This window comes from Melanerpes formicivorus, unplaced genomic scaffold (assembly GCF_026170545.1).
Source record: "Melanerpes formicivorus ecotype bairdi unplaced genomic scaffold, bMelFor1.0.p_v2 SCAF_92, whole genome shotgun sequence".
Lineage (NCBI taxonomy): Eukaryota > Metazoa > Chordata > Aves > Piciformes > Picidae > Melanerpes > Melanerpes formicivorus.
In genome coordinates, this window is record NW_027142444.1 from 2012437 (window position 1) to 2039745 (window position 27309).

At 53.2% G+C, this 27309-nt stretch overlaps 1 protein-coding gene across 4 annotated transcripts; it reads left to right on the top strand.

Moving 5' to 3' along the window:
- Positions 1-21: 21 nt before the first annotated feature.
- Positions 22-27309, top strand: USO1 (USO1 vesicle transport factor). Of its 4 annotated transcripts, none has more exons than XM_068165761.1 (25): positions 22-149; positions 642-728; positions 837-901; positions 5765-5844; positions 9509-9609; positions 10002-10104; positions 10272-10327; positions 10951-11071; positions 12966-13144; positions 13391-13531; positions 14408-14496; positions 15132-15286; positions 15477-15688; positions 16530-16550; positions 19319-19429; positions 20202-20320; positions 20658-20839; positions 21021-21142; positions 21770-21908; positions 22707-22870; positions 23309-23398; positions 24097-24183; positions 25100-25195; positions 25604-25819; positions 26359-27309. In XM_068165761.1, exons 1-25 carry the CDS (start codon positions 84-86, stop codon positions 26434-26436), a joined length of 2880 nt encoding a protein of 959 aa, XP_068021862.1. In that variant the 5' UTR covers positions 22-83; the 3' UTR covers positions 26437-27309. The 4 variants fall into 4 exon arrangements, with proteins under 4 accessions (XP_068021862.1, XP_068021863.1, XP_068021865.1 ...); XM_068165762.1 differs by having other exon boundaries at positions 15483-15688; XM_068165764.1 differs by lacking the exon at positions 16530-16550 and having other exon boundaries at positions 15483-15688.

Consider the following 27309-nt stretch of genomic DNA (forward strand, 5'->3'; position numbering starts at 1 on the left):
TTCCGTCGCGGGGGCGGCGGCGGCTCCGGGAGCAGCGGGGGCCGGGGGCGCGGGGCGAGCTCCGCTGTCCGAGCCCAGCCGCCATGAACTTCCTGCGGGGTGTCATGGGCGGCCCCAGCGCCGGGCCGCAGCCCTCCGGCGCCGAGACGGTGAGCAGGGCGGGCCGCGGCTCGGCGGGGCCTAGTCCGGGGAACGGGGCTGCGCCTGAGCCGGCGGCGGGCACCGGCGGGGTCCCTGCCGGCGGGCGCTGGGGAAGCGCAGGGGCGGCCCCAGCTGCGGCTGGCGCCCGTGCAGCGGCGGCTGTGCGCGTCCCCGCCGTCGGTGCCGGCCCGGCCCAGGCGGTGACAGCTCGCTCCGCGTGCTCGCGGCCGGTCGGCGCTGGCCCGGCGCTCCGCGGGGCGCTTCTCGGTTCTGCGCGCCCCGCCTTGCCGTTGCGGGACCGGCAGCTTTCCCGAACGCCCTGTGCCCTTCCCGGGACGCCGGGGGTGCTGTGACAGCACCGTGCTCTGCGCAGGGACGTGACAGTCTCGCCCGGTCCCGGAGAATGGGCTCAGTCCCGGGCGGTCGCGGCTCCGGCTGGGCTCGTTGCGCGGTTGCGGGGGGCACCGTGTCCTTCACCCCCCTGTGTCGTACTTTCCCAGATCCAGAAGCTGTGCGACCGGGTGGCTTCCTCCACGCTGCTGGATGACCGGCGGGATGCCGTGCGTGCTCTCAAATCCTTGTCCAAGGTGAGCAGCCAGCTCCTCAGGAGCCCCGGGGGCTTCCCGTAGCTCTGCTTCAGAAGCTGAGTCAGGTCTTCAGGCTGGACCATTGCTTATTCTGCTTTCCCCACACAGAAATACCGGCTGGAGGTGGGCACCCAGGCCATGGAGCACCTCATCCATGTCCTCCAGACTGACCGGTAAGCTTGTGGCTGACTTCTGGCAGCTACTCTGGCTGATAACCTGGCCCTTATCTGCTGCTGGAACCATTAGCTGGCCCTTATCTGCTCCTGGAACCATTGCAACCTTGGTTCTCTGTACCAGTGACGCTGGGGGAGCTGGGCTAACAACTGGAAGAGCAGCTTTTCATGATGACAAACTGAATCACCTGTCACCTCCCTGGGCAACCTGTTCCAGCGCCTCACCACCCTCACTGTCACTTCCTAATCTCCAGTCTAAACCAGAGCTTCTCAGTGGTCAGTTTCCAGTGCTGTGGACAGGAAAATCCCAACTGACAGCCTCAATCATCTGCAGTATTTGAAACAGCCCAAGTCTACCTGTAGGAGGAACTGTCCCTGACACGAAGGGGAAGGCCTTCAGAAATGAGGTCAGGGAGCCTGCTTTCCACTTCTCTGCTCTGGAGCCAGAGCTGAACTTTGAGAAGGGAGGGAGGCATGGCTCTGCTGATCTCCTTTCCAGGGAGATGCTGGCCTGCACCACTCAGGGCTTTTCTGGGCTTTTTGGGCTCAGTTGTCCCTTTGGAATTGGTGTGTGCTAGGGCTCTGTGCAGATGTCCCTCGTGACCTGAGCTGCCCTTCAAACCAGTAACTCCACCTCTGGGGGGCTTGGATTTGCAGCTGGAAAAATGCTGCCTTCCACACCCCCCACACTGGTGGCTGGATTTCCTGGAGTGTGTTTGTGGTGGGCCAGCACAGCAGCTCAGTGTTGGAGAGGTCTGGTTGAAGCCCCCGTGCCTGCTGAGTTCAGGAGGGTGTTAGGGATGGTGTGAGCACGTTGTTGGGTGTTGGTGAGGTGGAGGTGAGGCTCTGGAGCTCTTTCAGCTGTAAGAGCATAAACCAGAGCCAGCTCATCTCAGTAACTGATGAGGGAGTTGCATGCTCAGCTGTCCCTGGTGCCCAGAGTGACTGACATACTGAGCTGAGAGACAGCTCAAGGTGTCTTCTCACATGTCACTGTGTTCATGTCAGAGACTTGCCTGTGCTGGTCCTGGGTGTTGACTGTTGGTGTGAAGCTGAAGCTTGCAGGAGGTCTGCTCTGATGAGAAATATGGAAGGACCAGGGAAGCAGTGTGCTGGAGCCCAAGCAGTGACTTCTGCTGTCCTCCCCAGCTTAGCTTCAGGGCCTCTTCCAGTCACCTGAAGAAGGGTGGTCGAGCTCCTGATGTGATGGTTTTCGACCCTGAAGCTACTGCTGGTTGTTTCTGTGCTGGCTGGAGCTGATACACCCCAGCTGCCTGTTGCCTGGGATGTGTGCCTGTAGCTGCTGTGTTTGTGTGCAGCAGAGTGTGGATTGAGTCCATGGGATTCCCTCCTGAGGGTGAGGGGTTGCTGGTGTGCAGGCTGCTGTAACCTGAGAGCAGGGACAAGTGCAAACTCGTTTTCCATGTGTGTGTTTCCCAGGAAGGAATGGGGTAGCTGAAGCAGCACAACTGTTTGATCTTCAGCAGCACTTGTCTTGCTGGAATATGCAATGGCAGTATGGAAAGCTGCAGCAGCCTTGGTTAGGGATGATGGTTTCCTGATGCAGATAAGCTCGTTGGGAAATCAGCAGCTCCTCAAAAAGCCACCTGGTTTTTCAGACCACCTCAGGCAGGTATGAGAGCTCAGCTCTTTCTGAGGGCTGTGCTGACTGCTGTCCCTGTGGCTGCTGGGAACAAAGGGCTGTCTTTCATCTGCAGTGCATCTCCTGATTTTGGTGAATCCACTTTTCCTTCCCATGGAATCTGAAGTGCTAAGCACAGCTCTTGGCTCTGCAGTAGTAGGTCTTTCCTCCTTCCCCTCTGCAGCCTTGTGGCTGTGCTAATCATTGACTTGCCTGGCAGTAAATCAAGTTTTTCTGTAGCTCTTTGTGCTATAGGCCATGCTGATAGCTTAACTGTGAAGCTGTTGGTATGAGCAGCTTCATCTCCTGGCTTCAGGAGAAGCCTGTGCTGGAGTGTCCCCAGGTCTGCACTGCTGCTTCAGGCTCTCCACAGCCTTTGCCCTGGGACAGTCTCTGCAGTGAGCACATCACTCCACTTGTTCCATGGCTTACTTGTAGATTGCCTTAAGCTCCATCTCCTGTTTGCTCAGAGTGCAGAAGCTGCTCCACAGAAGCCTGCTGTCATTCACTGCTTTTTCAGCAATGTGCAGCAGCACCCTGGAGCCTTCAGCAGCCCCCAGCCAGCCTGTGCCTGCTCCAGACCCCCCCCACCAGTGGCTGGTGCCATGTGTTTGTGTTGTAACACCAACAGGGTCTGTGACCTCTGAGGGGACTTTTTCCTGCTCTCTAGATGTTGCCACATCCCACCAGGGATTATTTTGGCCCAGCTTTGGTGCTGGCTGTGGAACAGGCCAATGGCACTTCACTACTGGTGTGGGAGAAGGCACCAGAGGAAAGGGTCCACCAGAGGAAGGGGTCCACTTGGATTTTCAGCTGCTTGCACAACAAGGGTTTTCAGTTTCAGCAAGACAGTTCTGACAGTCTGAAAGCTAACAGGGACCAAAGAGAAGGCATCTCCTGTGTCAGGCACAAACATCAGCTGTTGCTGTGCTCTTAGTTGTGAGTTTGGGAACTGTCACATGCCCCTCATGCCTCCCTGTAAGAGGCCCTATAAATGCCATGGCTCCTGGGATAGGTTTTCCATTACTTTCCCAGTTTTTTATGGCCAACAAAACCTCCTCCTTCTCAGGCATGCTGTGCCTGATGACATGGCAAACACCCTGCGTTCCCATGCTGCTCTTGACAGTGGAGCTATTGCCTCTCTCTCTTCTGACAGTGAAATGCCCTAGTTCAGAGGAAGAGATAAAGCACTCCTGAGACACCCTGGCTGGGCAGCACAAGCTGTGGGTGCCCTCACTTCCATGCAGCTCCCTGCTGGTTTGGCAGCTCAGGGAGCTCTGTGCTGACATCTTGCTCATGTGCCTCAGCAAAGCCCAGTGAGCAGGGGGAAGCTGCCTGAAGTGGCTCACGCTGGATTGCTGCAGTGCACAAGGGCTGCATCTCCCATGGCTGCAGGACAGGCTGCAAGGCTACTTCTTGCTTGATTTGTTTTCACTACAGAGCAAAAGGATCAATAAAGTGTGTGTGGTGAAGGGCAGGTGGCAGCAAGGCAGTGAGCAGCAAAGATAGGCTGCTGCTCTCATACTGATGTGCTCCTCCTGACAAGGGAAACCAGGCCTCCTCTGCCACACCTACCCTGGCTTGCTCTTTTGCAGCTGCTGGGATTTCCCTAGCAAGGGGAAGGAGGAGCAAGGCTGCAGCTTGGTTAGCTCAGGTCTGCAGCAGATAATTTCTGTGTGTTTTCAGAGGTGGAATGTTACAGATCATGAGAAGGAAACCCCAGGTGGGGTTGTGTCAAAGAGCTAACTGGCAGCAAAGGGAAGAGAGGAGCAGGGAGCTGAGCATAGATGCTGGGTGGACTAAAAGCCTCCTTCACTTGCTTTGCCTTAACACTCTGGCAGGGAAGGAGAGAGTTTTTTCACCTTTGTTTCCATTTTAGCCCAGCTTTAAAGCAGGTGGCAGGAACTGAGTGACATGCTGAGGAAAAAGGGATGTGTCCTGGGAGGACATCAGCAGAAGGATTCCATTCAGAGCCCAGCATGACAGAGCTGCCCTGACACCTGATCATTTCTGCCTTCTGATGTGGTGTGGGAGGCATTCAGGGGAGGTGTCACCTTGCCAGCTTGCTGAAGCCCTTGCTGCAGTGACACAGGACATGTAGGTATGGATTGCTCCATTCTCTCTTGTCTCCTGCTGGAGCACCTTCAGACATCTCTTGGGTTTTGACTGCAGCATCTGCCAGAGGTCTGTCAGCTGTAATTAGTGGTCCAGGAGAGGTAGCTGGCCTCAGTTGAGGCTTGGTGGTTAGCCTTGCTGGTCAGGTTGGTTTTTAGACCTCTGCTCTAAACCAGCCTGGTAGCCTCTTCAAGTGCAGAGTTACCTGTGGTGTGGAGGCCTGGCTTTGTGTGCCTTGGAGATCAGGGAAAGCAGGTGCTGCAAAGTGTGAATGGCAGGTCTTGTTTTGGCAGTGTGCTGCTCTGCTGCTTGGGCAGGACATGAAAAGAGCTGAGGTGTGGCCTCCCACACTGAAGTGCCTTGCTTTGTGGTGGGGATTTCTCTTCCTTTGTCTTCTGACCAGCTGTGCTTTCACACTTTCCTGGTGTATGGGCAACAAAGCAAGCAGCAGACAGGGTTACAGTGCCCCCAGACTCACACAGGGGTTGTGGATTGTTCAGAGGGAACAGGTCCCTCCTACAGCAGGGCTTTATTAGGAGCAGAATCTTGGTGTAAGCAAGTAGGGTTAGGGTGGCTCTCCAGCAGCTTCCTGGGAAGGCCTGGAGTTCCAAACCCCTTAATAACTGGGTGTAGTCTTGAGCTGGTGACACAGAAGCTGACCTGTTTAGGAGTGCAAGCATTTGTCCCCTGGGTCTTGTTGACTGGGTAGCAGAGAGGGCCTGTCCTGGCATGGGGCTGAAGCTTGTCTGCAGCTGCTTTGGTGACTTTCTGAGAAGGAGTCTGAGTCCCTCCCAGAGGTTTCTCCTGGTGTGCCTGAGGAGCAGTTTGGAAGGAGTGACTGAGGAGATGGGTGACATGCTTACACTGAAGCTCCTTGTGGCAATCTGGTGTCACCAGACTTTCTGGATGTGGCCACCTGAGGGAATGGAAGTGGGAAAGGGAGTTTGATTCCATCCAGGGATGGCTCTGTGGGACTGCAAAACACTGTGTCAAGATCAGTGCTTCTCACTTGGTGTAATGTTGCAGGGGGAGCTGCCTGTGCAGGCAAACAGTGTGTAAGAGCAGCTGGCAATCTGTCACTAAGGAAAGGTGTTCTTCCATTTCAGTTCAGATTCTGAAATAATTGGCTATGCCTTGGACACCCTCTACAACGTCATCTCCAATGACCTGGAAGAGGAGGAGCAAGGTAAGTGCTTGGGAGCTGTAGCTGGCTGAGCTGTGGGCTGCTTCCCTTGGTGGATTCATTCAACCCATGACCTGTCATGCTCTGACCAATGCCCAGACTTGCTTTGCTGTGGGGCAGCTCTTGGGACAGTGCTGCAAGTCTCCTTGTGTGCAGCTGACCCTCTGCTTGGCCCTTGCTGCAGGCCACCTCTGTTCATGTTTGCCAGTCAGGCCTTGGCTTGATCACTGTGTAAGCTGGCAGTCTAATCCAGATGGCCATGGGCTGGCTTCCCAGGGCTTTAGGGGAGAACATTAACAGCAACTCCCAGAGCCTTGAGGCTCTCCCTTCTGCTTCTGGGGAATGAACATGAAAACCCCTCAGACCAGCTTGTCCAAAAGCCATCAGAGCTCATGGGTAGGCATGAGTACAGTGTGAGAAGGCTACACAGCAGGGAGAAGGCTGAATGTCTGTGGGCTCATAACATCCTGCATTTGCCAGGGACCTCAAGAGCCTCTCTGGTCTTTTCCCAGCCCTTGTATCTCATTTTTCAGTTCCCATCCCATGCAGTGAGTGCAGGTGCTCCTGTGGATGGGCAGAATGGGAGGTGATGCTGCCCTTGGGGTTGAAAAGTCTCTTGGCTGCAGTATTTACCTCAAGATCTCTCTTCAGAGGTAAATAGGTGGTAAATAACCTTACAGAAAGTAGGTGAGGGCTCTCCAGCAGAGCTCTGCCAGGCTGTTGGCACTGTGCTGTGCAGTGTGGCCTTTCCTGGGGCCTCCTGCCATCACCTCTCCTGTCTCACCTAGCTGCAGGAGACTTGCAAGCTGAAGTCCTTCAGTGCTGCGTTCTTACCACCTCTCCCACTCTTGCCCTTTTCCTTGTTCATGCAGTTGCCTGATCTTGAGGAGTTTCTGACCAAGATCAGAGTTCCACAGTGCTGGGGAGTCCATGCTCACAGCAGTGGCCATGATAATGGACTTGACAAGAGTGTTAGAGCACTCTCTTAGGAAGGGCAAAGAACTGACAACCTTGAGTGCTGTGTGAGGTCCCTGCTGCTGCCAGAGTGCAGGGTGGTAGAGTTCAGCCCCTCCACAAGGACCACCCAAAGCAGGAGCTGCTGCTGTAGACCGGCCGCGGGAAGCCCGGGGTTGTGCTGTAGGTTGTGCTGTGGGGAAAGCTGTTCAACTTGTAAACCTCTCTCTTGTTTCTTTTCCCTGTGTCTGCACTGACAGATGATTCTGAAGGTAAAAACCCTTTACTTATGTCAATACAGCACTTTGCTTTAGGCCTAGTTGCTACTCACACCTGTAACACTCCCTGCTGCTTAAAAAGGACACTGGCGACTTGCATCGGAGCTTCCTCAAGGCTGTCTGCTGGCTGCTCTCCATGTTTGCTCTGGAGCTGAAGTGCCTTCCCAGTTTGGTTTCTGGTGTGATTTGGACATGCTGAATGCCAGCAGGTCTCCAGAGACTGCAATAAGGCTGAAAGTCTTGTTTAGGGTGCCATGACACAGTGTGCAGGGTTTGAATGGGCAGAAGCTGGCGAGCAGCTTCTGTCCTTGGGAAGCCCTGGAGCTCAGCACAAACAGGCTGCACAGGAGCAGCCTGCAGTGTCTCTTTTAAGCAATGCATGTTTGAAAGGTCTTCACTGCTACCACTAACTCTGTGTGTCTCCTTTTCCCAGCTGGCTTTGTCAATATGCACTTCACCTCTCCATTTGCAATTCTAGTTTGCAGTGCTGCTTGGTAGTGACTCACTAAGAGCTAACCTAGCAGGTGGAAGTTGTTCTCCTTTTCTGAGCCCTCTGAATGGGTAGATTTTTGTGGCTAGAAGCTGGTTGCATGACCTCTGCTGTGTCCACAGAAGTAGAGGATGCAGTTTGGCTTTGCCTGTTTCTGTCTGCCTCACCTCTCTGTTGTTTTAAATCCAGTAGAAGAAATACTGATAGGAAAACTGAGGATGAACCTCTCTGCTTTCTGGGAGACCCACACAAATGAGCTCTTACAAGCTGACACCTTGCTCTGAATTGCCATTGCCAACAGCTGGATTGGATTGACTGAATGGACTGTTTCCTTGGCACCAAATGTTCGTGGCAGAGGCCTTGGGTTTCTCACTTTTTGCCATACCCCTGCAGGGTGCAGCGTTTGAGGATCAGCTGTGGTCTTTGCCCCCTCTTGGAGCTGCTCAGTTGTTAATGGTTTGTTAGGGCTGCCAATCCTGCAGTTCAGACAGGAGTCCTGATTTTTGCCTTCACTCAACCCAGTCAGACCTTTGGATCTGCTCAGAAATGCAGTGGCTTTCCCAGGTGTCTCCTGTGCTTTGTGCTTCAGGCTGTGCCTGTGGTTTCAGCAGGAGCTGAAGGTGCCTCTGTGTGGCTGACCAGGCTCAGGGGAGGAACAGCAGGGCCTGTGCAGCAGCTCCTCGTGGAGTGCTGGGCTTTCTGCCTTGATGGGAACACAGAGCAGGGGCCTGGGCAGCTGGCAGTGTGCTCTGTTTGGAGCAGAGCAGCAGGTTGTCTAGGAGGTGTGTGAGGAGAGGGGGCTTTGTAGGCAGAAGGGTGCTTGGCTGGAGGTGGCCTGTGGCCTGCTCCCCTTGCTGCTGCTTTGTGTTCACTGGCTGTTGTGACAAGCCTGGAAGCAACCTAGCAAAGAACCAACCTCATATGGAGTGGCCAGTGGTGTGCTGCACAAGTGAAGTGCTGCCCCTCCTGAGAGCCAAGCAGCTGAAGAGCCATGGTCTCAGCTGGGGCTGGAGTGGCACAAACTGTCTTCTCCTCCTGTCCAAAGGAGAGCATGGTAAAAAGCTCCCTTTGAACTAGAGCTGCTCTCCATTGCCCAGCAGAAATTCCCTCCCTGTGCCAACCAGCAGAACCTGCCTGGGGGTGTTCTGTGGCATGGTTGTGTAAGCTGTCCCTCAGCAGCAGTGCAGAGATGCCCTCTGCCTGTTTTCTCCTCCTTTGTGGGCTGCTTCTGCCTTTGCTTTGAGTCTGTGCAGCAAACGTGCAGGAAATGATTGTGTAAGAGGAAATTTATGATCTAACCCAATTCCACACATCTGAGGAGTGAATGACAGCCTGGCACTTCTTTGCCTCTGGAATGAATTCCCATTTCAAGACTGAGAGGTTTTGGTGCTCACCTGTTTCAAACTCACTGTCCTGATGTTCAGATCCTTTCTGCTGAACCAAAGCAAGTCAGTGAGATGTTGGAGCCATTGAGCTTCGGATGGTTTCCCACTTCAAGCCCCCTGCTCTGAAATGTGCTCAGCTCTTGCACATCAGTGAATAGTCCTTACAAGGAACTTCACTGGAGCAGCTCAGCTGCATGTGAATGGAGCCACTTGGAGGCTTCTCTCTTTCTCTCACTGAATTCTCTGCTCACTTCAGAGTGTGCTTGGTTATATCTGTAGCAGGCAACTGTGGGGGTGAGAACTGTGAATCTGGCTGGGTCCCATCAATGGAAAGAGGATTCTTCAATGCTGAAATGAGTTTGGTTAGCAGATTCTTGGTCCCCTCTTCGTGTTAAGTTTAGAATGATGTGGGTGTTCCCTTTTGTGCAAAGCTGCTGTCAGTGTTTGTTCTGAGAAGAATTCACAGGAGGGCAGTGGCTCTAAACCTTGGCCCTTTTCAAGCAGGAATAAAAGTGGCAAGCAGCTGAAGTTCTCTAATGTGCTGTTTTTCACTGTTACAGAGGAAAACTTACCAAAGCAAATTGATGATTTGGGGAGTCAGTTCACAGAGATTTTCATTAAGCAGCAAGAAAATGTCACACTCTTGCTCAGTCTTGTGGAGGTGAGTGGCAGAACCCTGCTTGGCAGGCTGAGGGACTTGTCCTGCTGGGTGGGGAGGTGATCTGGAGGGATCTGCAAGAGGGTTGGCTTTTCTTTCCTCCTGCATTTTCAGGCGATATGGGATGGACCTGGAGGGTCAGACTGACTTTTAGGGAGAGGAAATAGCTAGGGGAGCTGTCCCAGAGAGCAAGAGGAGAGGAAACTGCTGGGAATTCCCCTTGCTGATAGTGAAGAGCCACAGAATGGGAGAGTGTGTGAATGCTGGCCATGTGCTCTGATAGGATGGGTGAAGAAAGAGCTGGGCAGGAGAAGAAATTCCTTATCTCTGTGGTGTCCAGAAGAGAAAGCTGAACAGTGAGGAATTGATTCCTGTTCTCCTCTCTGCTTTTGCAGGAATTTGACTTCCATGTCCGCTGGCCTGGAGTGAAACTCCTTACATCTCTCCTAAAGCAGCAGGGACCTCAAGTGCAGCAGATAATTCTGGTCAGCCCCATGGGTCAGTGTTGGAGTTTATTCCTCATAACTTGAAGCTGGAAGCTTGGCAAACAGCATGGTGGGGCTTGGGGGGGGGAGCTAGTGGAGCCTTCAGCAAGGTGTCTTCAAGACCTCCAGTGTGAAAAAGCTGCTCCTTCATTCATGCTTCTGAAAATGTGTTTCTTGCAGGTGTGTCCAGGCTGATGGATTTACTAGCAGACTCTAGGGAGGTGATAAGAAATGATGTAAGTAGAGGGCAAAGAGCTCTTCACAAGTAGTAACTGTCAGCTGAACTGCTGAGTGCTGCTTCATGACTGGGGTTAGGTTGAATGAATGCACAGGAAGAGTCATCCTGGTTGCTCCTTGGGGATACTGAAATCCTCAGCTGAGCTGGGTGGCTCTTGGGTGTCTTGCCATGATTCACACAAAGGCACACTGCTGCTGTGCATTTCTTGCAGACACTGATCCTGGTGGGGGCTTTCCCTGCCCTGTCAGCTGATCTGTCTCCTGCCTTGTCAGGTTCGCTTCAGCTCTTCTCTTGACTCAGCAGCTGCCAGAATGCTCTAAGTACTGCAGAAGGGAGATGAGGTGCTTTACAAGTTCCTTCTTCCTTCTGTAGAGCCTCATGGCACCCTTTGGAGCACTCCTGTGCTTCTGTTCTGAGGTGCAGTGAGGCCTGAGGAGCTGCTGGTGGTGTCCATGGTGGGGTGTGATAGCTGTGCTGAGGCACAGGGCACGCAGCTCTGTCCTGTGGTCCTGGCCAAGGATCGTGCTGCTGATCTAGCATTCTTCTAAGAGCTGTGACTTGTGAAAGGCCAGGCAGGGCCAGGAAAGCTAAGCTTAATATTTTCTCTCCCCACCTGTCAAGGGAGTCTTGTTGTTACAGCAACTGACCAAGAGTAATGCAGCCATACAGAAGATTGTTGCCTTTGAAAATGCCTTCGAGAGACTTCTGGACATTATAACTGAGGAGGGAAACAGCGATGGAGGTACAGGAAAGTCTAAGATTACTCACAGCCTTGTGCTCCTGCACAGAGCATTGGGTGACAGCATTCACAGGCTGATGTTAGTGTACACTTGGAGTTAAGGGGTAGCAGGATTGAGAGACACAGCCTGGTCATAACAGAGGGAGCAGAACCAGGCTGAGCAAGCAGGCAGGACCTTGGCATCTCCTGAAAACTAGTCCTGAGGAGTTAATTGCTCTGAGCACGTGTGCATGAGTTGGTGTGTGGCAGCTGGGCTGAAGCCTGTTGAAGGGCAGTGTCAGGGATGTGTGTGCAGCATGTGGCACTCACCGAGTTCAGTGCCTGCGTTCCTCCTGCACGGTCCTTGGATGCTTGGAGTGCCTCGAAGTGGCAGCTCACTGAGCTCCTTCAGCCTCACAGCTGACTTCAGCTTCCTGGTCAGCTCCTTGCTGAAGCATTTAGCTGTTGGGGTGAGGAAAAAATAATGGATGAAAAAAAGGAGCAAACATGAGCTCTTTTTGACTAGCAGCACAGTCTGAGCTTGATACCAGTTGCAGCTCGCTACAGGGTCACTTGCAGTGACCTTTCTCTGGGCTGCAGGAGCAGGTAATGCTGCTCTCCCAGATGAATTCCTTCAGGCATGTTGGCATGGAAGGGTTAAGCAAAGCTGCTATTTATAGGCAGCTGATAATTTTAGGGGACTTGGTCTGTTAAATTCCTGAGTGCTGAGAGTTCTCTGCCCCCTCTCCTGTGTCCCTTGCCCTGCCACGGGCTGGGTGCCCAGCTGTGGGAAGGGGGAAGGTGACAGCTGCTCTCTCTTTGTTCTCCCACTCCCAAGTCTGGCATTGCCAGGGAGTTTTCACAAGTGCAGGGAGTAAGCCCTGATCCTTTCTGTTAAGTCCACATTTGGAATCATCCCAGCAGAAGCAGACTGCCTTTATTCTTGTTGCCTTTCAGACAGAGCTGCCTGGAGATTTGCTCTTCTCACAGTACAGAGCTGATGAGCAGCTCTGGGGCTTTTTCAGTACAGATAAAGCCTGGGGGGGGCAGGGGGGGAAGTAACAAAAACCCCCTATTGTTGAGTAGAGTTTGAATTGGCTCATTCTAAGGGGTCCAGGGAGACCTAATAGCCTTCCAGTACCTGAAGGAGGCTACAAGAAGGCTGCAGGGAGGCTGTTTGCAAAGGCCTGCAGTGATAGGACAAGGGGCAATGGCTTCAAACTAGAGCAGAGCAGATTTAGATTGGATGTTAGGAAGAAGTTCTGCACCAGGAGGTTGCTGGAACACTGCAACAGGTTGCCCAGGGAGGTGCTTGGGGCCTCATCCCTGGAGATATTCAAAGTGAGGCTTGACAGGGCTCTGGGCAACCTGATGTAGTTGAGGATGTCCCTGCTGACTGCAGGGGGTTGGGCTGGGTGACCTTCAGAGGTCCCTTCCAACCCAGACCATTCTATGATTCTGTTTCTACAATTGCTTCTCCACAAAGTAAGCCCCAAAGTACCTTTGAAATGAGCTGAGGATGTAGGCAGTGGGCTGTGTCAGCCAGGGAGAACTGCTGCATTTCAGCTGGGGAGCTGTGTTTTAGTGCTGGTGCAGAGGCAGGAGTGCAGCCTCTGAAGTAGATGCACTTCAGTCCCCAAGCTCTTGGTGAGGCTTGCTCTGAAGTTCTTTCTATTCCAACCCAGTTAACTTCCCCAACCTGTATTCTTTGGGAAGAAGATTTTTGCTTCAGACTTGTGATAAGAAACACCAGGAATGTGCTGGGCCTTGGGTTTTTCCATGCAGGAGGTTCAGTTCTGCCTCCAAACCTAATGCCTGTCAAGAACCAAGAGCTCTGTTCCATAGTGGTGCACAGAGAAGCTGGTTAGTTTCCCCTCTGCCACCCTCACATTCATCTTGTGGGTTTTTGTCTCACCAGGAATAGTGGTGGAAGATTGTCTCCTCCTGTTACAGAACTTGCTGAAGAATAACAACTCCAACCAGAATTTCTTCAAGGAAGGTTCCTACATCCAGCGCATGAAGCCCTGGTTTGAGGTTGGAGATGACAACTGCGGGTGGTCTGCTCAGAAAGTAACAAATCTTCATCTAATGCTGCAGGTAGAACACCTCCTGCACCGGCTCAGTGTCCATCTCAGCACGTGCTCAGCTCTCTTGCAGTGCATTATTAGTGGAGTGTCACAGTGAGCTGCCAAGTCTGGGTTGTCTCCAGCTCAGAACTAGCGAATTGTTCTCTTTGCCTCCATTTTCAGGAGCAATTCTGTTTTATGGCTGAACTTGGTTTTGTTTTGTGCATTTGGGAAGCTCTCAGGCTCCCTTCACACACCACTGTTGCTTTGCTCCTAGCTGGTGCGGGTGCTGGTGTCTCCCACCAACCCTCCTGGTGCCACCAGCAGCTGTCAGAAGGCGATGTTCCTCTGCGGGTTGTTGCAGCAGCTCTGCACCATCCTGATGGCCACGGGGGTTCCTGCTGACATCCTGACTGAGGTAAGAGGGGAGCAGGCAGATGGAGGGAGGGGCAAGCAGGACTCTGCAGGGGTGACTGGCTGCTGCAGAGACAACCTGATGTGATCAGATCTGCTAGGAGAGCATTTCAGATGCCAGAGCTGTCAGCCCCTCACAGAGAGAAGCCAGTCCCTCCCGTGATGCTCTGCAGCCAGGAGCCCTTCAGACCTGCCTGGGGTTTGTGTTGGGTTTCAGCCTGTCCCAGAGTGGCTCCTCACAGAGAGAAGCCAGTCCCTCCTGTGATGCTCTGCAGCCAGGAGCCCTTCAGACCTGCCTGGGGTTTGTGTTGGGTTTCAGCCTGTCCCAGAGTGGCTGAATGGATTGATGTTTGTCCCTGTTTTGGGGATGGGGTTTTTGTTGGTTTTCTTTCTTGAGAGAGTCTAGAAGTACTCTACCTCAGCAGGTCTCCAGTGCTGAGGGGTTTGTAGCTTCAGGACAGCCCTGTCAGCAGTGCAGTGCAGGATGAGGTTTTCCCTTGGTAATTGCAGTGCTTACACTGTGTGTGGTCTGGTTCCTCTGGCACAGCCTCCAGTCCAGCGCTTTTCTCTCTTGGAAGCTTTCACTTCTCAACTCCTCTCCAATGTCCAGCTTGCCTGGCTGACACAGCAAAGCTGCTCTGAGAGAGGAAATGGCCACGTAGGTACCTGGGTACAGTAGAGCTGGCTGAGCTGTCCTTTACCCTTAGTTTCACTGCTGCCAGCTGCCTGGATTTCATCTGCAGGAGTTTTACTGCATTAATCCCTGTGCTGTGACTTGGAATGTGTTGTTTGATGCTGAGCTGTCAGGGAGAGCTGGGATCCTTTTGTGGGAGTAGATTATGCCTGGCACTAACTGTCCATCTCTGTATCCTTTCTGCAGACCATTAACACTGTCTCAGAGGTCATTCGAGGATGCCAGATGAATCAAGACTACTTTGCCTCTGTAAATGCACCTTCTAACCCCCCAAGGTAGAGGAAAAGAAGTGTTTTAAGTGGGCTGGGTAATGAAGTACTGGTATGGGCAGAGGGTTGGTGGAAGGCAGAGTCTGGAATGACGATACAGAGCCACAGCTTTGGGTTTAGGTTGGGAGCATGAAGGTGTCAGGTGTGCTGGCACCTGATCTGATTTGTTCTGGGGCACCTGAAAAGTGAAGTGAGCAATAGCTGAGGAATTCCCAGATTGGGATGAGCTGCCAGGGTCAGCCAGAGGATTTAGAGGCAAGCAAACAGGTATCTGGGACTCAGACTAGGGAACAGCAAGTGTTAGCTTAATGAGATCTTAACGTGTGAGCGTGAGGGGAGCAGAGGAGCGCTACGGGCTGCTGGTGGTGTGAGGAGGCATCTCCTGCAGTGTTCCTGAGGCTGGCAGGGAGCAGCAGGGGACTTGGTGGGAGGTGGAAATCCCATGGAGGAGCACTGGCTCACTGCAGCCATCTGTGCTGAATCTGCTGTTGGGTTTTGTGTGCAAAGATCAGAGGCTGTGCTCAGATGTTTGAAATGGAGCTAGGTGGAGCAGGCAAAACTCCTGGCACTCACCTTGTGTATCTGGGGTTGTCCTCAATCCAGGCCTCCTCCTAATGCTTTCCCCTTTCCTCTCACGGCAGGCCTGCCATTGTGGTGCTTCTGATGTCCATGGTGAACGAGAGGCAGCCCTTTGTGCTGCGCTGTGCTGTCCTCTACTGCTTCCAGTGCTTTCTGTACAAGAACCAGAAGGGCCAGGGGGAGATTGTCTCCACGCTGCTGCCCTCCACCATCGACGGTAGGCGAGCCTGGCACCACTGCCTCGTGCAGCAGCTGCCTTCCAGTGTCTGCTCCAAGCAAGAGCTCTCTGAGGATTTCTCTCTAATGCCACTAGTTTGATTTTTCTGGGCTGTCAGTGTGTTTTGATGTCTTCTGATGTTGCTGTGGCCTCTTTTAATCTCACTTGTACCTCTTGGCCCTTCTGGTAGCTACAGGTAACTCGGTCTCAGCTGGCCAGCTGCTCTGTGGGGGCCTCTTCTCCACGGACTCTCTCTCCAACTGGTGTGCTGCTGTGGCCCTGGCCCACGCCTTGCAGGAGAATGCCTCTCTGAAGGAACAGCTGCTGAGGGTTCAGCTGGCCACCAGCATCGGCAACCCGCCGGTGTCGCTGCTGCAGCAGTGCACCAACATCCTCTCGCAGGTACGGCTCCCACCCAGCCTGCCTGGGGCAAAACAAGGGCTGCAGGGGCCCTGCTGCCCTCTGCAAGGCATTGTGTGCAGGGGCACTGCTGCAGGGCATGTCTGCCAAGCTAACCAGAAAGAGGATGCCCTCTCTTGAGCCCGGTGTTATGCCTCACTTGAAGCACTCTGTGCTGCGGGGGCAAGGCGAGCAGCAGAGCTGGCTCGCATCAGGGAGTGCTGCCTGGTGGTCTCTGCTCTCAGCAGGCAGAAGGCCCCAAAACATCTAGACCTTAAACTTGGTTTAAGAGACAAGGCAAGCTGGCAGGACCTGCAGGCACAGTTTGTTGCTGAAGTGGTGCCTGGTTGGCTTTTAACCTGGAACTGCTAAGTGGAGACATGCTGAGGATGCCAGGCTCTTGTGTAAGATGGTTGCTGGGCTTGGTCAAAGCCAAGAGCTTGTCTGACCATGACCTGGTCACGCCTGCCTTTGCAAATGACAAGTGAGGGGAGTTCATCTCCTAGCCCTCACTTCCTTCTGACAATCCCTCTGCTATGTTTTCCCCACATGGTTGTAATAACACTGAGCTAGTTAATCTGGCTGCAATCAGCCTTTCCTGCAGTGGAGAGCAATGGCAGAGTGCTGGAGCCTGGGATGGATCCACCTGCCTTTATCTGCTCCAGCACTGAATGCAGCCAGCGCTCCTTACCCTTTTCCCAGCGCTTTTGTCTGAGGTAAATTGGAGTCAGGAACACTGCCTGTGGCTCTCAGCCTGAGCTGAGTCAAGGGAGTGGAAGTGTGGGGGGCTGTGTGCAATGTGTTGCCCTTGAGGGCTGTGCAGTAATGTGTGTGTAACTTGCAGGGGGATAAGATCGACAGACGGGTACGTATGCTCCGGCACAGCTTTGGCACCTCCCGGGGTCTTTAACTGCTTTTGATGTGTTTCCACTCACAGCTTCCTGGGGCAGTGGGGTTTGGGGATTTTCCTAGCATAACAAGCTCCCTCTGTGTCTGCAGGGCATTCTCTGGGGTGCTCCATAAAGCTGTGGCCTAAAGGTCTTGGGTAGCATGGGTGCTTTCTTTCCCAGGGGAGACTCCTTCAGCTAACAGATAACTGCTCAGGTTGGAACCACGACAGCTGTTAGAAATTCCTGACTGGCCTGCAGCCAGCAGCTGCTACAGTCTGAAGAGGGAACATGGTGCTGATTTCCTGACTGCTACACCCCCCCAGCTGCTTAACCTGGCTCCTGGCCTCCTGGTACCTTCTACTTAGCAGAGGTTTTAACCTTGGGCTGCTAGCTGTTGCTAGCAGGGATCTCATTACTGGCAAACACCCCTGAAGGGAGCTGTCTGACCTTCAGGGTGCTGCTTAAAGCCTTAGGTTGGTCATCTGTGGCACAGAAAAGCAAAACCAATTCTGAAATGTGGCTGCTGTGGGATTTCTGTTCTGTGTGTCACCTGGCTCACAGCTGTCCTGAGGGGTGGGGTTGTGCCATGAGCAGCCCTGGGCTGTAGCCCAGCAGCCATGGAGAGCTCTCTCCTCTCACAGCAGTGCTGCCATGGTGTGTCTGAACAAGAGCTGTGTGGCTTCTCCAGAGAGGGGGTTCTGGGCTGGGTGGAAAGCCTGAGGCAGAGCTCCTCTGGCCTCAGAGGAGCAGGCAGTGCCTGGGGACAGATGTGGTTTGTGCCTGCTTCCAGCAGATCGTGCTGCAAGTGTGACACTTGTGCCAGTGTTGTCTTGAGAAGCTCAGGATGTGCCAGTGTGCTGCAGTGCAAGGCTGCCAGGGCCAGAGGTCATCCCCAGGGCCAGAGGTCATCCCCAGTGCATGTGAGCTGGCGACAGTGTTGGAACAATCAGAGCCAGCTCCCTGGGCATCCTCTCTGGGCTTTGTGGGTAACCCCACTACATGCCAGTGACTCTCTCTGCAACGTGTTACCAGACTGGCTTGGAAAGAGCTGGCACCTGGGGAGCAGGCACCTGGCAGTGGTGTGCTGCAGGGAGGTCACTGACTGCTGAGAGAGCAGGGTGAGGGGACTGCGTAGTGCTGGTGGGGAAAGCTCCACAAGCCAGTCCAGGGGAACAGAGAGGGCAAGAGGAGAGCAGAGTATGGTGGGCACTGGGCAACTGGCAGTGAGGTCTGGGTCAGTGGAAAGCTTGAGCTAGCAGAGTAGCAGCAAGGCAGGTGATCTGTGCTAACAGAGCAGCATGGCAGGGTCCCAGCCAAGCTGCAGCCACACCTGGAGTAAAGACTGAGCAGTGCCTGCTAGGACAGCTTGTGGTACTCACCCTGCAACACAACAGCTTGGTGCTGAGCGCTCTGCTGGACCTCTGGAAGGGATGATGGTGACTGAGGGCCAGCTGCTGCCTTTTCTGTGTGCAGCATTAAGGATGGCTGCCACAGCCTTGCTCTCTGTGCTGTGTGCTCCTTCAAGGAGGTGGTTTGGTGAAGCAGCACCTCAGGAGGAAGCCCTGGAAGGCAGGCTCTTCACAGCTTGCTATTTAGACTCAACTCCTGTCTGTCTTGTGGTCTGCAGTGGCAGTTGGAGGCCTGCTGCAGAGGATCTTCCTGCCAGGCTGCTGCTCACTGGCTGTTCTGCTGAGCAAATTGGCTTCTTCAGAGCCCTCTGGGGCTTGTTTAATGCTCAGCCAAGTTAAACCCCACACTGCCTCCAGCTCTAAAGCACAGGGGCTGTCAGTGCAGTGTCTCCAGCACAGGAAACTCCCCAGCAGAGACGCTGTTGATGGGTGCTTCTCTGTTTGGCCACTGTCTCTTCCCCATGACCACTTGTCCAGGTGTATTGTCTTTCCCAGCAGTTATCTGTGCCTTGCCTTTGAGACTTGGCTTTAGCTTCCAGATACTTCATCAGATTGCTCAGGTGCTTGTGTGAAGCTCAGCCTTGCATGCAGGGAGGATGTGTCTTGGTTGCCTGTGGGAACAGATGTCTGTCATAGCGCTGCTGTGCCTGCAGTGCCTGCAGCAGAGGGGGGGAACAGGATGGAGAAGGCAGGCACTTGCAGGGTGAAAAGTCATTTTCCCTACTTAACAAAAACAGTGCAGCTAGCATTCCCCTTGCAGGGTGAGTGGGCACCTGCCTGAACCCAAAGCCACTCCAGTGCTGTGCTGCTTTGCTTAGGAAATGACAGTGAGAGCACCTGGCACCTTGCAGCCAGCAGGGCAAGTCTTGGTGGTGCATCTCTCCTCACAGGGAAGCCTCCCCTCACTTCAGCTGCACCTTTTGTCTTCTTCACTGGGGTGGGTGTGTGTGTGTGTGGTCCTTCATCTCACCCTAGCATTCACTAGAAATGCAGAAGTAATTGGTTAGGATTTTATAGTGGTACTTTGCAGTGAGGGGGGCCACAGAACATCAGAGGTTGGAAGGGACCTCTGGAGATCATCAGGTGGAAAGCAGGATCACCTAGGGTGTGCTGCTTGGTTTGCTGTGGGAACAGTTCAGTCTGGTTTCATTTGTGTGCCACTAAAGCTGTGTGCAGTGTAACTAACGAGTGGGGGCCCTGAGGGATGTGCCTGGTGCTTGTCTGATGAGGAGACCAAGGTGTGTGTGAGAGCCTGCAGTGGAGAACAGCTTGTGGGGGTGTTTCAGTCTTCCACTGCACAAACATAACAGTGTGGGGGGGTTTACTCTTTCCAGGGCAGCAAAGTGCAGACCAGGGTTGGACTGCTGATGTTGCTCTGCACTTGGCTCAGCAACTGCTCCATTGCTGTCACCCACTTCCTCCACAACACAGCCAACATTCCCTTTGTATCCTTCACCTGCTTGCAGAGCAAACTCCTGTGACAGTTGAATGCTGATCTAGATCACACTGCAGGGCACCTCCTGGGGCAGGGGGAACAGCCAGCCTTTTGCTCACAGATTGATAGAGTGGCTTGGGTTGGAAGGGACCTTAAAGATCACCCAGTCCCAACCCCCTGCCATGGGCAGGGACACCTCCTGCTAGACTCAAGGCCTCATGCAGCCTGGCCTTGAATGCCTCCAGGGAGGGGACATCCACAACCTCTGTGGGCAAGCTGTTGCAGTGTCTGCCCAGTTTCTGTGTTGTGGAGCCCTGTGGATGCTGAGCTGTCCATAAGATGTGTGTTAATGGGAGTAGAGTGGAAGGCTTCCTCGTGCTGCCAGCCAAGTGCACTCCTTGTTCTGACAAGCCCCTTGCTATTTTTAGTGTGACTTAGCTTATACCCTAGAGGAAGGAAGGAAAGGAAGGAGGCTTCCTATTTGTTGCTGTGCTTGCTTTTCAGGAAGAACTCTGGCAGAGGTACTTAAGGCTAAACTGTCACCTTGTCTAAGCTCTGTTGGAGCAACTCAATCTCCTTGGTTCAGCAGGGTGTTACTGAAGGGAGAGGTTTCAGGGGAACCACGGGTGACTCGAGCCCCTCAGAACAGGAGCTAGTTCTGTGAGGGGTTCCATCATCATTTTGTCTGCTTCCTAATCCAGAGTCACTGGGAATTTGTAGAGGGAGGAGAATGTTACATGTGTTGTGCTTCTGAAGTACCTCAGCCTTAACAAGAGCTCCAGCTCACAGGGCAGATAGCTGAAAACCTCGGGGAGGAGGAGCAGCTTGTCCAAGGCCTGTGTGCACTGCTGCTGGGCATCTCCATCTACTACAATGACAACTCCCTTGAAAATTACAGGAAGTGAGTATGGTGTGGGAAGAGAGCATGGGATAGGCATGAGAGACTGCAGGGGAGGCTCTGTGAGGGGCTGATGGGGGCTCAAGAGGCGCTGAACGCTCCTCAGGGAACGCAGAGTAAGTGACCCACCTCGAGTTCTGCATAGCTCCTCCTGCCCTGCGTGCTCCTGGGCTGGGAAGAGATGTGAATGGCTGCTGAAACACTGCCTCTCTCATGCAGAGCATCTGCTGCAGTCAAGGCTGGAGCCAGATAATCAGAGTTTAAACAGCAGAAGCCAGCTTGAGGGGAGGAGGAGCTTGTTTCTGGCCAAGTGTTGCACTGTGATCTGTCTTTTTTCCAGGGAGAAGCTGAAGCAGCTGATTGAGAAGAGGATTGGCAGGGAGAACTTCATTGAGAAGCTTGGCTTCATTAGCAAACATGAACTGTATTCCAGAGCTGCTCAGAAGCCACAGCCCAGCTTTTCTAGCCCAGACCACATGATGTTTGACCATGAGTTTACCAAGCTTGTAAAGGAGCTGGAAGGTGAGATGCTAACTGTCCTCTCTGCAGGGGTGGTGAGGAGCTGCTGGGTGTGCAGTGTGAGGGTTCTGGGGGGAGTGTTCTGAGCAGCTGTGCAGGCTGGGGTCCTGCTGCCATGAGCTCAAACTGTTTTGAGCACATAAAAAGATGAACTGGGCTTTAGCTGACAAACTGTTTCTGGCAGGTGTTATAAGTAAAGCTATTTACAAGTCCAGTGAGGAAGATAAAAAGGAGGAGGAGGTTAAGAAGACATTGGAACAGCATGACAACATTGTGACTCACTACAAGAAAGTCATTAGAGAGCAGGTAAGGGGCAGTCACACTGTGCATGTACCTCCAGAAGCTGGGGGCCCTGCTCTCAGAGGCACCACTGCAGTTTCCCCACTGGTCCAAAACAAGTAACAAAGGATCTGGCAGTGCAGAGGCACTTCCCAAAACACTTCAGGCAAGTTTGGGTTCTGCTGAATGTCAGTGTTCAGACTGCTGGGGAAGCTTGCTGTAGTTCAGGGCTGTGGGGTGGACATGGTGTGGTGCTGCAGGGGGAATGAAGGGACAGTGCTGAAGCACCAGGGAGACTTCACAGAAGGTGTGATGACTGCAGTGAACAGGCTTCTGTAATGACTCTTGAGGCAAAACACATGGCTGCAGGCTTCAGTGTGCTGGAGGAAAATGGCACTCATCAGATTCCAGATGTTTCCTTTTCCCTGCTGTGGGGATGCTGGAGGTCTCCAAAAGATTGGGATGGTGTTGGCCTGCTGAGGGGCTTCTGTCTCTCCCAGGAGTAACTACCTAGACCTGTGTGAGGCTTTGCTCTCAGTGCCATTCAGCAGACCCATACTGCTGGAGTTGAGGGTTTGCTGTCCTGTCTTTGCCTTCCTCTCAGTGCTGTGTTCACAAGTGCTCTTATTCCAAGTGCCTCTTTTGCTTCCACAGGACCAGGAGCTTGAGGAGCTAAAGCAACGAGTTAACACTTTAACCTCCCAGAATGAACAGCTCCAAGCAACAGTTACACAGCAGGTGTCACAGATCCAGCAGCACAAGGACCAGTACAATCTCCTCAAAGTGCAGCTAGGTAGGCTTCAGGAGGAGTAACAGAGTACCCTTGCTAGTGCCAAGCTCCACAGCAAGCTGCAGAGCAGCTGCAGCAGCCAGCCTGCTGCCTCTTCAGGCCTGCTGCTCTGTGTCCTGCAGCATGTGGAAGCCTCCCACAGAGATAAAATGCACTTTGCTCAACTCCATGTGGAGCACTGCAAAGAATTTTGTTCAAGTGGGGGAGCTGAAGCTGGGTGCCTGGGAGCTGCTGGTGCAGGCTCTCTCTGCACTTTCAAGTCGGTCCAAGACTGTTGTTGCAGTTCAGCCTCAGCAGATGAACAGCTGGGCCATGGTGTGTGCTGAAGCTGGGGTCTGTGAATGAAAGCAGGACGTGGGGAAGAGCTGTGGCATGGCACATGTGCAGGCTGGGGCCTGTCACTGTCACCAGGGGGATGCTTGAATCAGGAGAGTGTACTGAAACCACTCCAAGGGGAGAATGCCTGATGAGCTGGATGTGGCTTGACTCCAGGAAGTACTTCTGCCCTCAGGACTGCCCATGACTAACCTCACTTGAGGCAACACTTGCCCTTCCTCCATGCAATGACTTATCTGGGATCTTGCTTTGGATGAACTGAGTGAGGCAGCACACAGGGGCAGCCACAAATGCCCCCTGGGAAGAGTGGCAAATCACAGCTCTTGACAGAGAATTCTAATCCTCTGCTTTGCTTCCTGAGTTGGAATGGCTTCTGCTGGCCTGTGAGGTGGGAGGAGGATGGCCAAGAAGGACTCTAATGGGTGGGTTTGAAGTTGGTGACCTCTGTTACAAACTGTCTTTCAGGAAAGGACACTCAGCACCACAACTCCCATGCTGACACCTTCCAGGTGAATGGCTTTCAGACAGAAGAAGTGAGCAGACTGAAAGAGGAGTTGGAAGAATGGAAAACCAAGCATGAACTGCTGCAGGGGCAGCTGAGGGAACGGGAGGCTGTGCCTGAGCAGCTGGTAGGTGCTGTCTCAGCACAACAGTCCACACCTGGCTGCATCCTGGTAACAGAAACAGGGTGGGAGAAGGCTTGAGCAGGGCCTCTGCTGCTTCCCACTGTCCCCAAGAGGAGTTTGTGCAGCTGTACAATCAGTGGGGTTTTCTTCAGTGTATTTTGGGTAGGTCATTCTAGGTGTCTCCTCCCCCTGGGTGGGGGTAATGCCCAAGACATTGATGGTGGTTTAGATGCTGCTGTGCATTGGTCAGAGATGCCTTTTGCATCCACCTTAGGGGAGCCCATCCAGCAATCAGGGCTTTGGGAGGTGCAGTTCTTAACCTGTGTGCAGCCTCTCTGCTGGCAGCTGTGGTCAGGCAAGCACAGGGTTTGCTTTGTGCTCTGGCCTGACTCAGTTTGGCCTGCCTGGCTCTGGGGCTGATTTGTCTCCTTGCTGTTACAGACATCCCCCCAGCTGGAAATGGGCACAGCAGAGCAGTCCTCACAGACCAGCAAATCTGGTGGCCTGGAGCACAGTGATGAACTGCAGAAGGTGAACTTGTGGTACTTGAGGCAAAGCTGAAGTGAAGAATGGTAGCTGGGGGTGGGAAGGGAGCTTGGGCAGGAAGCAGCACAGATTCCTGAGCACCTCGGGGTTTTGGGTGGTGTACCCTCAGCTGGAGAGTGTGGAGGTTACACACCCAGAAATTGATCTGATGGTTTTGCCAAGCAAGAAGGAGAATTCAGCTGGCTCCTCAGACCCACACAGTCTCTTTCTCAACTGCAACACGTTTCTGAAGGCTTCCAGACATTGGATGTACAGCACAGAGGAAGTGTTTAAGTATCTGCAGGTCCTGACAGTGAAGGCAGCTGTTGCAACAGCCACCTAGCAGAGTTCCTCTGAGCAGGGAGCTCATAGTGCCTTGCCAAGCCATAAATAATGGGCTTCTGCAGCAAGGATGGAGGGGTGTGGAGGATGCTGCTGGGAGTGCTGTGGTGTGAAACACCTTTAGAACCCTGGCTGAGCCTTGGCTGGCAGAGAAAAGTGATTGCAAGAGCAGGGAGGAAATATCTGTTGCTGACTAGCTTTGTCTTCTAGAGAAACAGGCACTGTGCTCTCCTGGAGGGAGCTGCAGCTTTCCTCTCATCCAGGAGGCAGTTCCTCTGGTAGCAAGGAAGAAAAACTGCTGTGAATAACCACCTTGCTGTACTGAATTAACTTAGAGTATGTTTTGCCTCTGTGTCCTGCAGGAGCTAGAAATGCTCAGGAGTCAGATACAGCTACAGGCTGCAGAAATCTCCAAGCTTCAGATGGAGAACCAAAAGCTACAAATAATGGTACCAGTGAAAGAGTTCCTTATTTGCTCCCTGGGGACTAAACCTTGAAGACTTCACTTCCTGCCTGTGCTGTCTGTAGCTGCTGTCCCAGCTCAGGCTTGTTCTGAGAACATACTCTGATAAGGGACTCCAGCACTGTCCTAAATGTTAAGTAGGAAAATCCTTCCTGAGGAAAGAGGGAGCTTGCAGCCCTTGGTTTCCTATTGCAAGAGAGGCTGGAGTGGGGAAGAGCTGTGTTTGATGTACAGATCACCTAGGGAAGGCTTCTGCCCCTGTCAGGGCTCAGCTGCTCTGAAGGCAGATGCCATTGCACACGTGCTGGCCATGTGTCCTGTGAGGTGGAGGCACATTCAAGTGCTCCATGCTGCCAGTGGTTGTCAGACCACCTCACTGCCACCCTCCAGACTGCCTGCCTGCCTTCCCTAGAGCTTTGGCTAAAGGTGGCTTTGTACCTGGAGAAGCCATTGGCCTGAATTCGTGCCAGGCTGCAGTTGTAGCTGAGACAGCTGCTCCATTTTGGAGGTAGTAACTGAGGGCAGGGCTGGCTGAGACTAAACTCTTGCTGTTTTCAGTAGTCACATAGAAAGATGTGAGTATTTAGCTGGAAAAAACCCACCTTGTGGCCTCCAATAGACAGGATCTGCCTAGGAAGAACCTAGCAGCCCTGTAGAGAGCCACTCCTATGAAATAAGGATTGCACCCTGTGGGTTTGTGTGCTCCTGTTCACTGAGACCCCAGGAAGCACAGACCTGCTTCCTGATGCCTTCCAGCACAGGATGCATGGAACTGTCACACCTTGGCTATGCTGCAAGAAGAAAACAGGGTTTGAAATTGCAGGACAGACTGTGTAAGGCCTTAGCTTGCTGTCTTTGGATGGAGGCATTCAGTGCTGTGATGTGGAATTTCCTGTCCCCAGAATGCAGCTGCAGATCCTGTGTTAGGAGATGGTGCAACAGCAGCAGACAGCTCAGAAGTGGAGAGGAGACTTCAGCAAGAAATAAAAGACCTGAAGGTTGGTAGTGGGTGGACAGCACCCCAAGACACCTGACCCTCAGCCTTCAGTTAGGAGAGCTTCTACACTGGGAAAGGCTTTGGGTGGAAGAGGTTTGTTTCCTCTGCATCTGGATGCAGCTCCTGCCTTTTTATTTTGGGAAAGGTAGGCCCTGCCTGCCTTTAAAGAACTGGTTAGGAAATGGCTTTACACTCCAGCTTGGCTGGGAGGCAGCCACTGATAACTGCCACCTCTCTTACTCCTGGCTGGTAATAAGGGGATTTGGGTAAGGAAGTGTGTGGGAGCAAGGCTACAGGGCTCTTGGTGGGGCTGGAGCTGTTGCAGGTGGTGTGTGGAATGTGCTTGTAGGAAAGGAGGCCTCAGCTGTTCTGTGCTTGTGGCTAATGTGTGGATTTGTCCTGTGGCCAGAGCGAAGTCAAAGCCCTCTCTGAGGAAAAAGAAGTGCTAAAGCAGCACCTGGACTCCTCCAGTAGCACAGTTGCTATCTTGCAAGATGAGAAAAGTAAACTGCAGCAAGAAGTTGCAGAGTCAAAGAAGGAGCAGGACGATCTGCTGGTGCTTTTGGCTGACCAGGATCAGAAGCTGCTGGCCCTGAAGGTCAAGCTGAAGGATCTGGGGGTCCCGGTAAGCAGAGCAATGGCTGCAGCGGGGCCCTGGGGCTGAGGTGGGGGCTGCTGACCCTGCCTGGCTTGCTTCAACTTACATGGGCAGCCCCTGCTGAAAGGTGATGATGCCTCCTGAGAAGTCTCCAGCTTGGGGCTGAGAGAGGCTCCTGTGAGGAGAACCTGTCATGTGTGCCTGCAGGGCTGCCTGCCCATGGGCCTGGCCTTGCTGCAGCTTCCTCCAGCCGGTGGCTGTGTTAATGCAAAGGGAAGGTTCCAGAGGTAGTAAAAGTGAGAACTGGAGAGCTTTAGTCTGCTTCTGAAGCAGCAGCACAAACCCAGGGCCTTGCTGGGCAGCTTGTTTCAAGAAGCCTTTGCAGCTGGATGTGTGAAGACCCTTAGTGGAATGTATGGGGCAGAGCAGACGGTGCTGAACAGCTCCAGCAGCCAGCCACCCCTGGCCAAGAAGCCATGGCCACAGGTGCCTCTGCTGAGCACTGACACATCAGCATTTTAGGCTGGCTTTCAGCTTCACTCAGCAGCTGCTTGCCTTCATTTCAGGTTGAAGATGAAGATGACATTGAATCTGGAGATCAAGGAGATGAAGATGAGGACGGGGACGAAGAGGAGCAAGACTAGAGAGCTTTTGTGTCTTACTATGAAAACTAGATTGCATTGTTATTGGGGGGGAAAACAATCTACTCTTGGTATGCAAAGCAAAACATCTGCTGAGGAGAGGCAGATGGGAAAGTGGCAACTGTGGTACTAGTTCCAAGTTACTGAAGTGTTCAAAACCCCTTCATGCTAGGTAAAGCAAACCAAAATCACTCTTTAGGTTCTACATGAGTATCCCAAACTGTACTTACTTAGAAGTTGCTTTAGACACCGTTTAAAGCTTGAGGATGACTATGTGGCAGCCTCAGTTCGTTGTCCCTGACAGGAGTTCTGTGCTTTTGTCTATGGTTTTAGCCTTCTGGAACTCTTAATGTAATTAAACACAGAGGTATTTGGTTTAACACCGGTCAGACGGAATCATTGCTGCCCCTGCCTTCAGCACAGAGCTGCAGTGTAATTCATGGCTTCCTGGAGAGAGCAGTGGTGAGGGTGAAGGGCTGGGGGGGCTGCAGGGTGTGGTGGCCACTCTGCCAGCCAGGTGTGCCTGGGCCTGCACAGCATCGAGTGCCTTGCCACCTGCCACAGCCGCAGCGGAGGCGCAGCGCCGCGCTCCCGGCGCGGGAGAGGGCTCCTGGAAAGGCTGCAGGAGAGAGCTGGTGGAGACTCGGGGGGGAAACAAAGACCAGTACACTCTGTCCTGAAGACCTAACCTGCTACTGAGTCAGCAGCCAAGTCAATGAAAACCAAGCTGACTCCTTCAGTTAAGGAAATGAAAGCTCCTATGATTTGTATAAGTTATTGGCTCTTGATGAGTGAATAAAAGAGACGTTTTAAAAGAACAAGGTGAAGAGAGTGAGTGCCTCCCTGCCAGGGCTGGGGTAAGAGGTCTCTCCACTT

What these genes read in the sequence shown, in the direction of transcription:
- USO1 (XM_068165761.1), top strand. Translation starts at nt 84, where the DNA reads ATGAACTTCCTGCGGGGTGTCATGGGCGGCCCCAGCGCCGGGCCGCAG. An exon ending in AGGCTGTGCCTGAGCAGCTG is followed by an intron (nt 22,871 to 23,308) that starts GTAGGTGCTGTC and finishes TTGCTGTTACAG; the next exon opens with ACATCCCCCCAGCTGGAAAT. An exon ending in AAGAAATAAAAGACCTGAAG is followed by an intron (nt 25,196 to 25,603) that starts GTTGGTAGTGGG and finishes TCCTGTGGCCAG; the next exon opens with AGCGAAGTCAAAGCCCTCTC.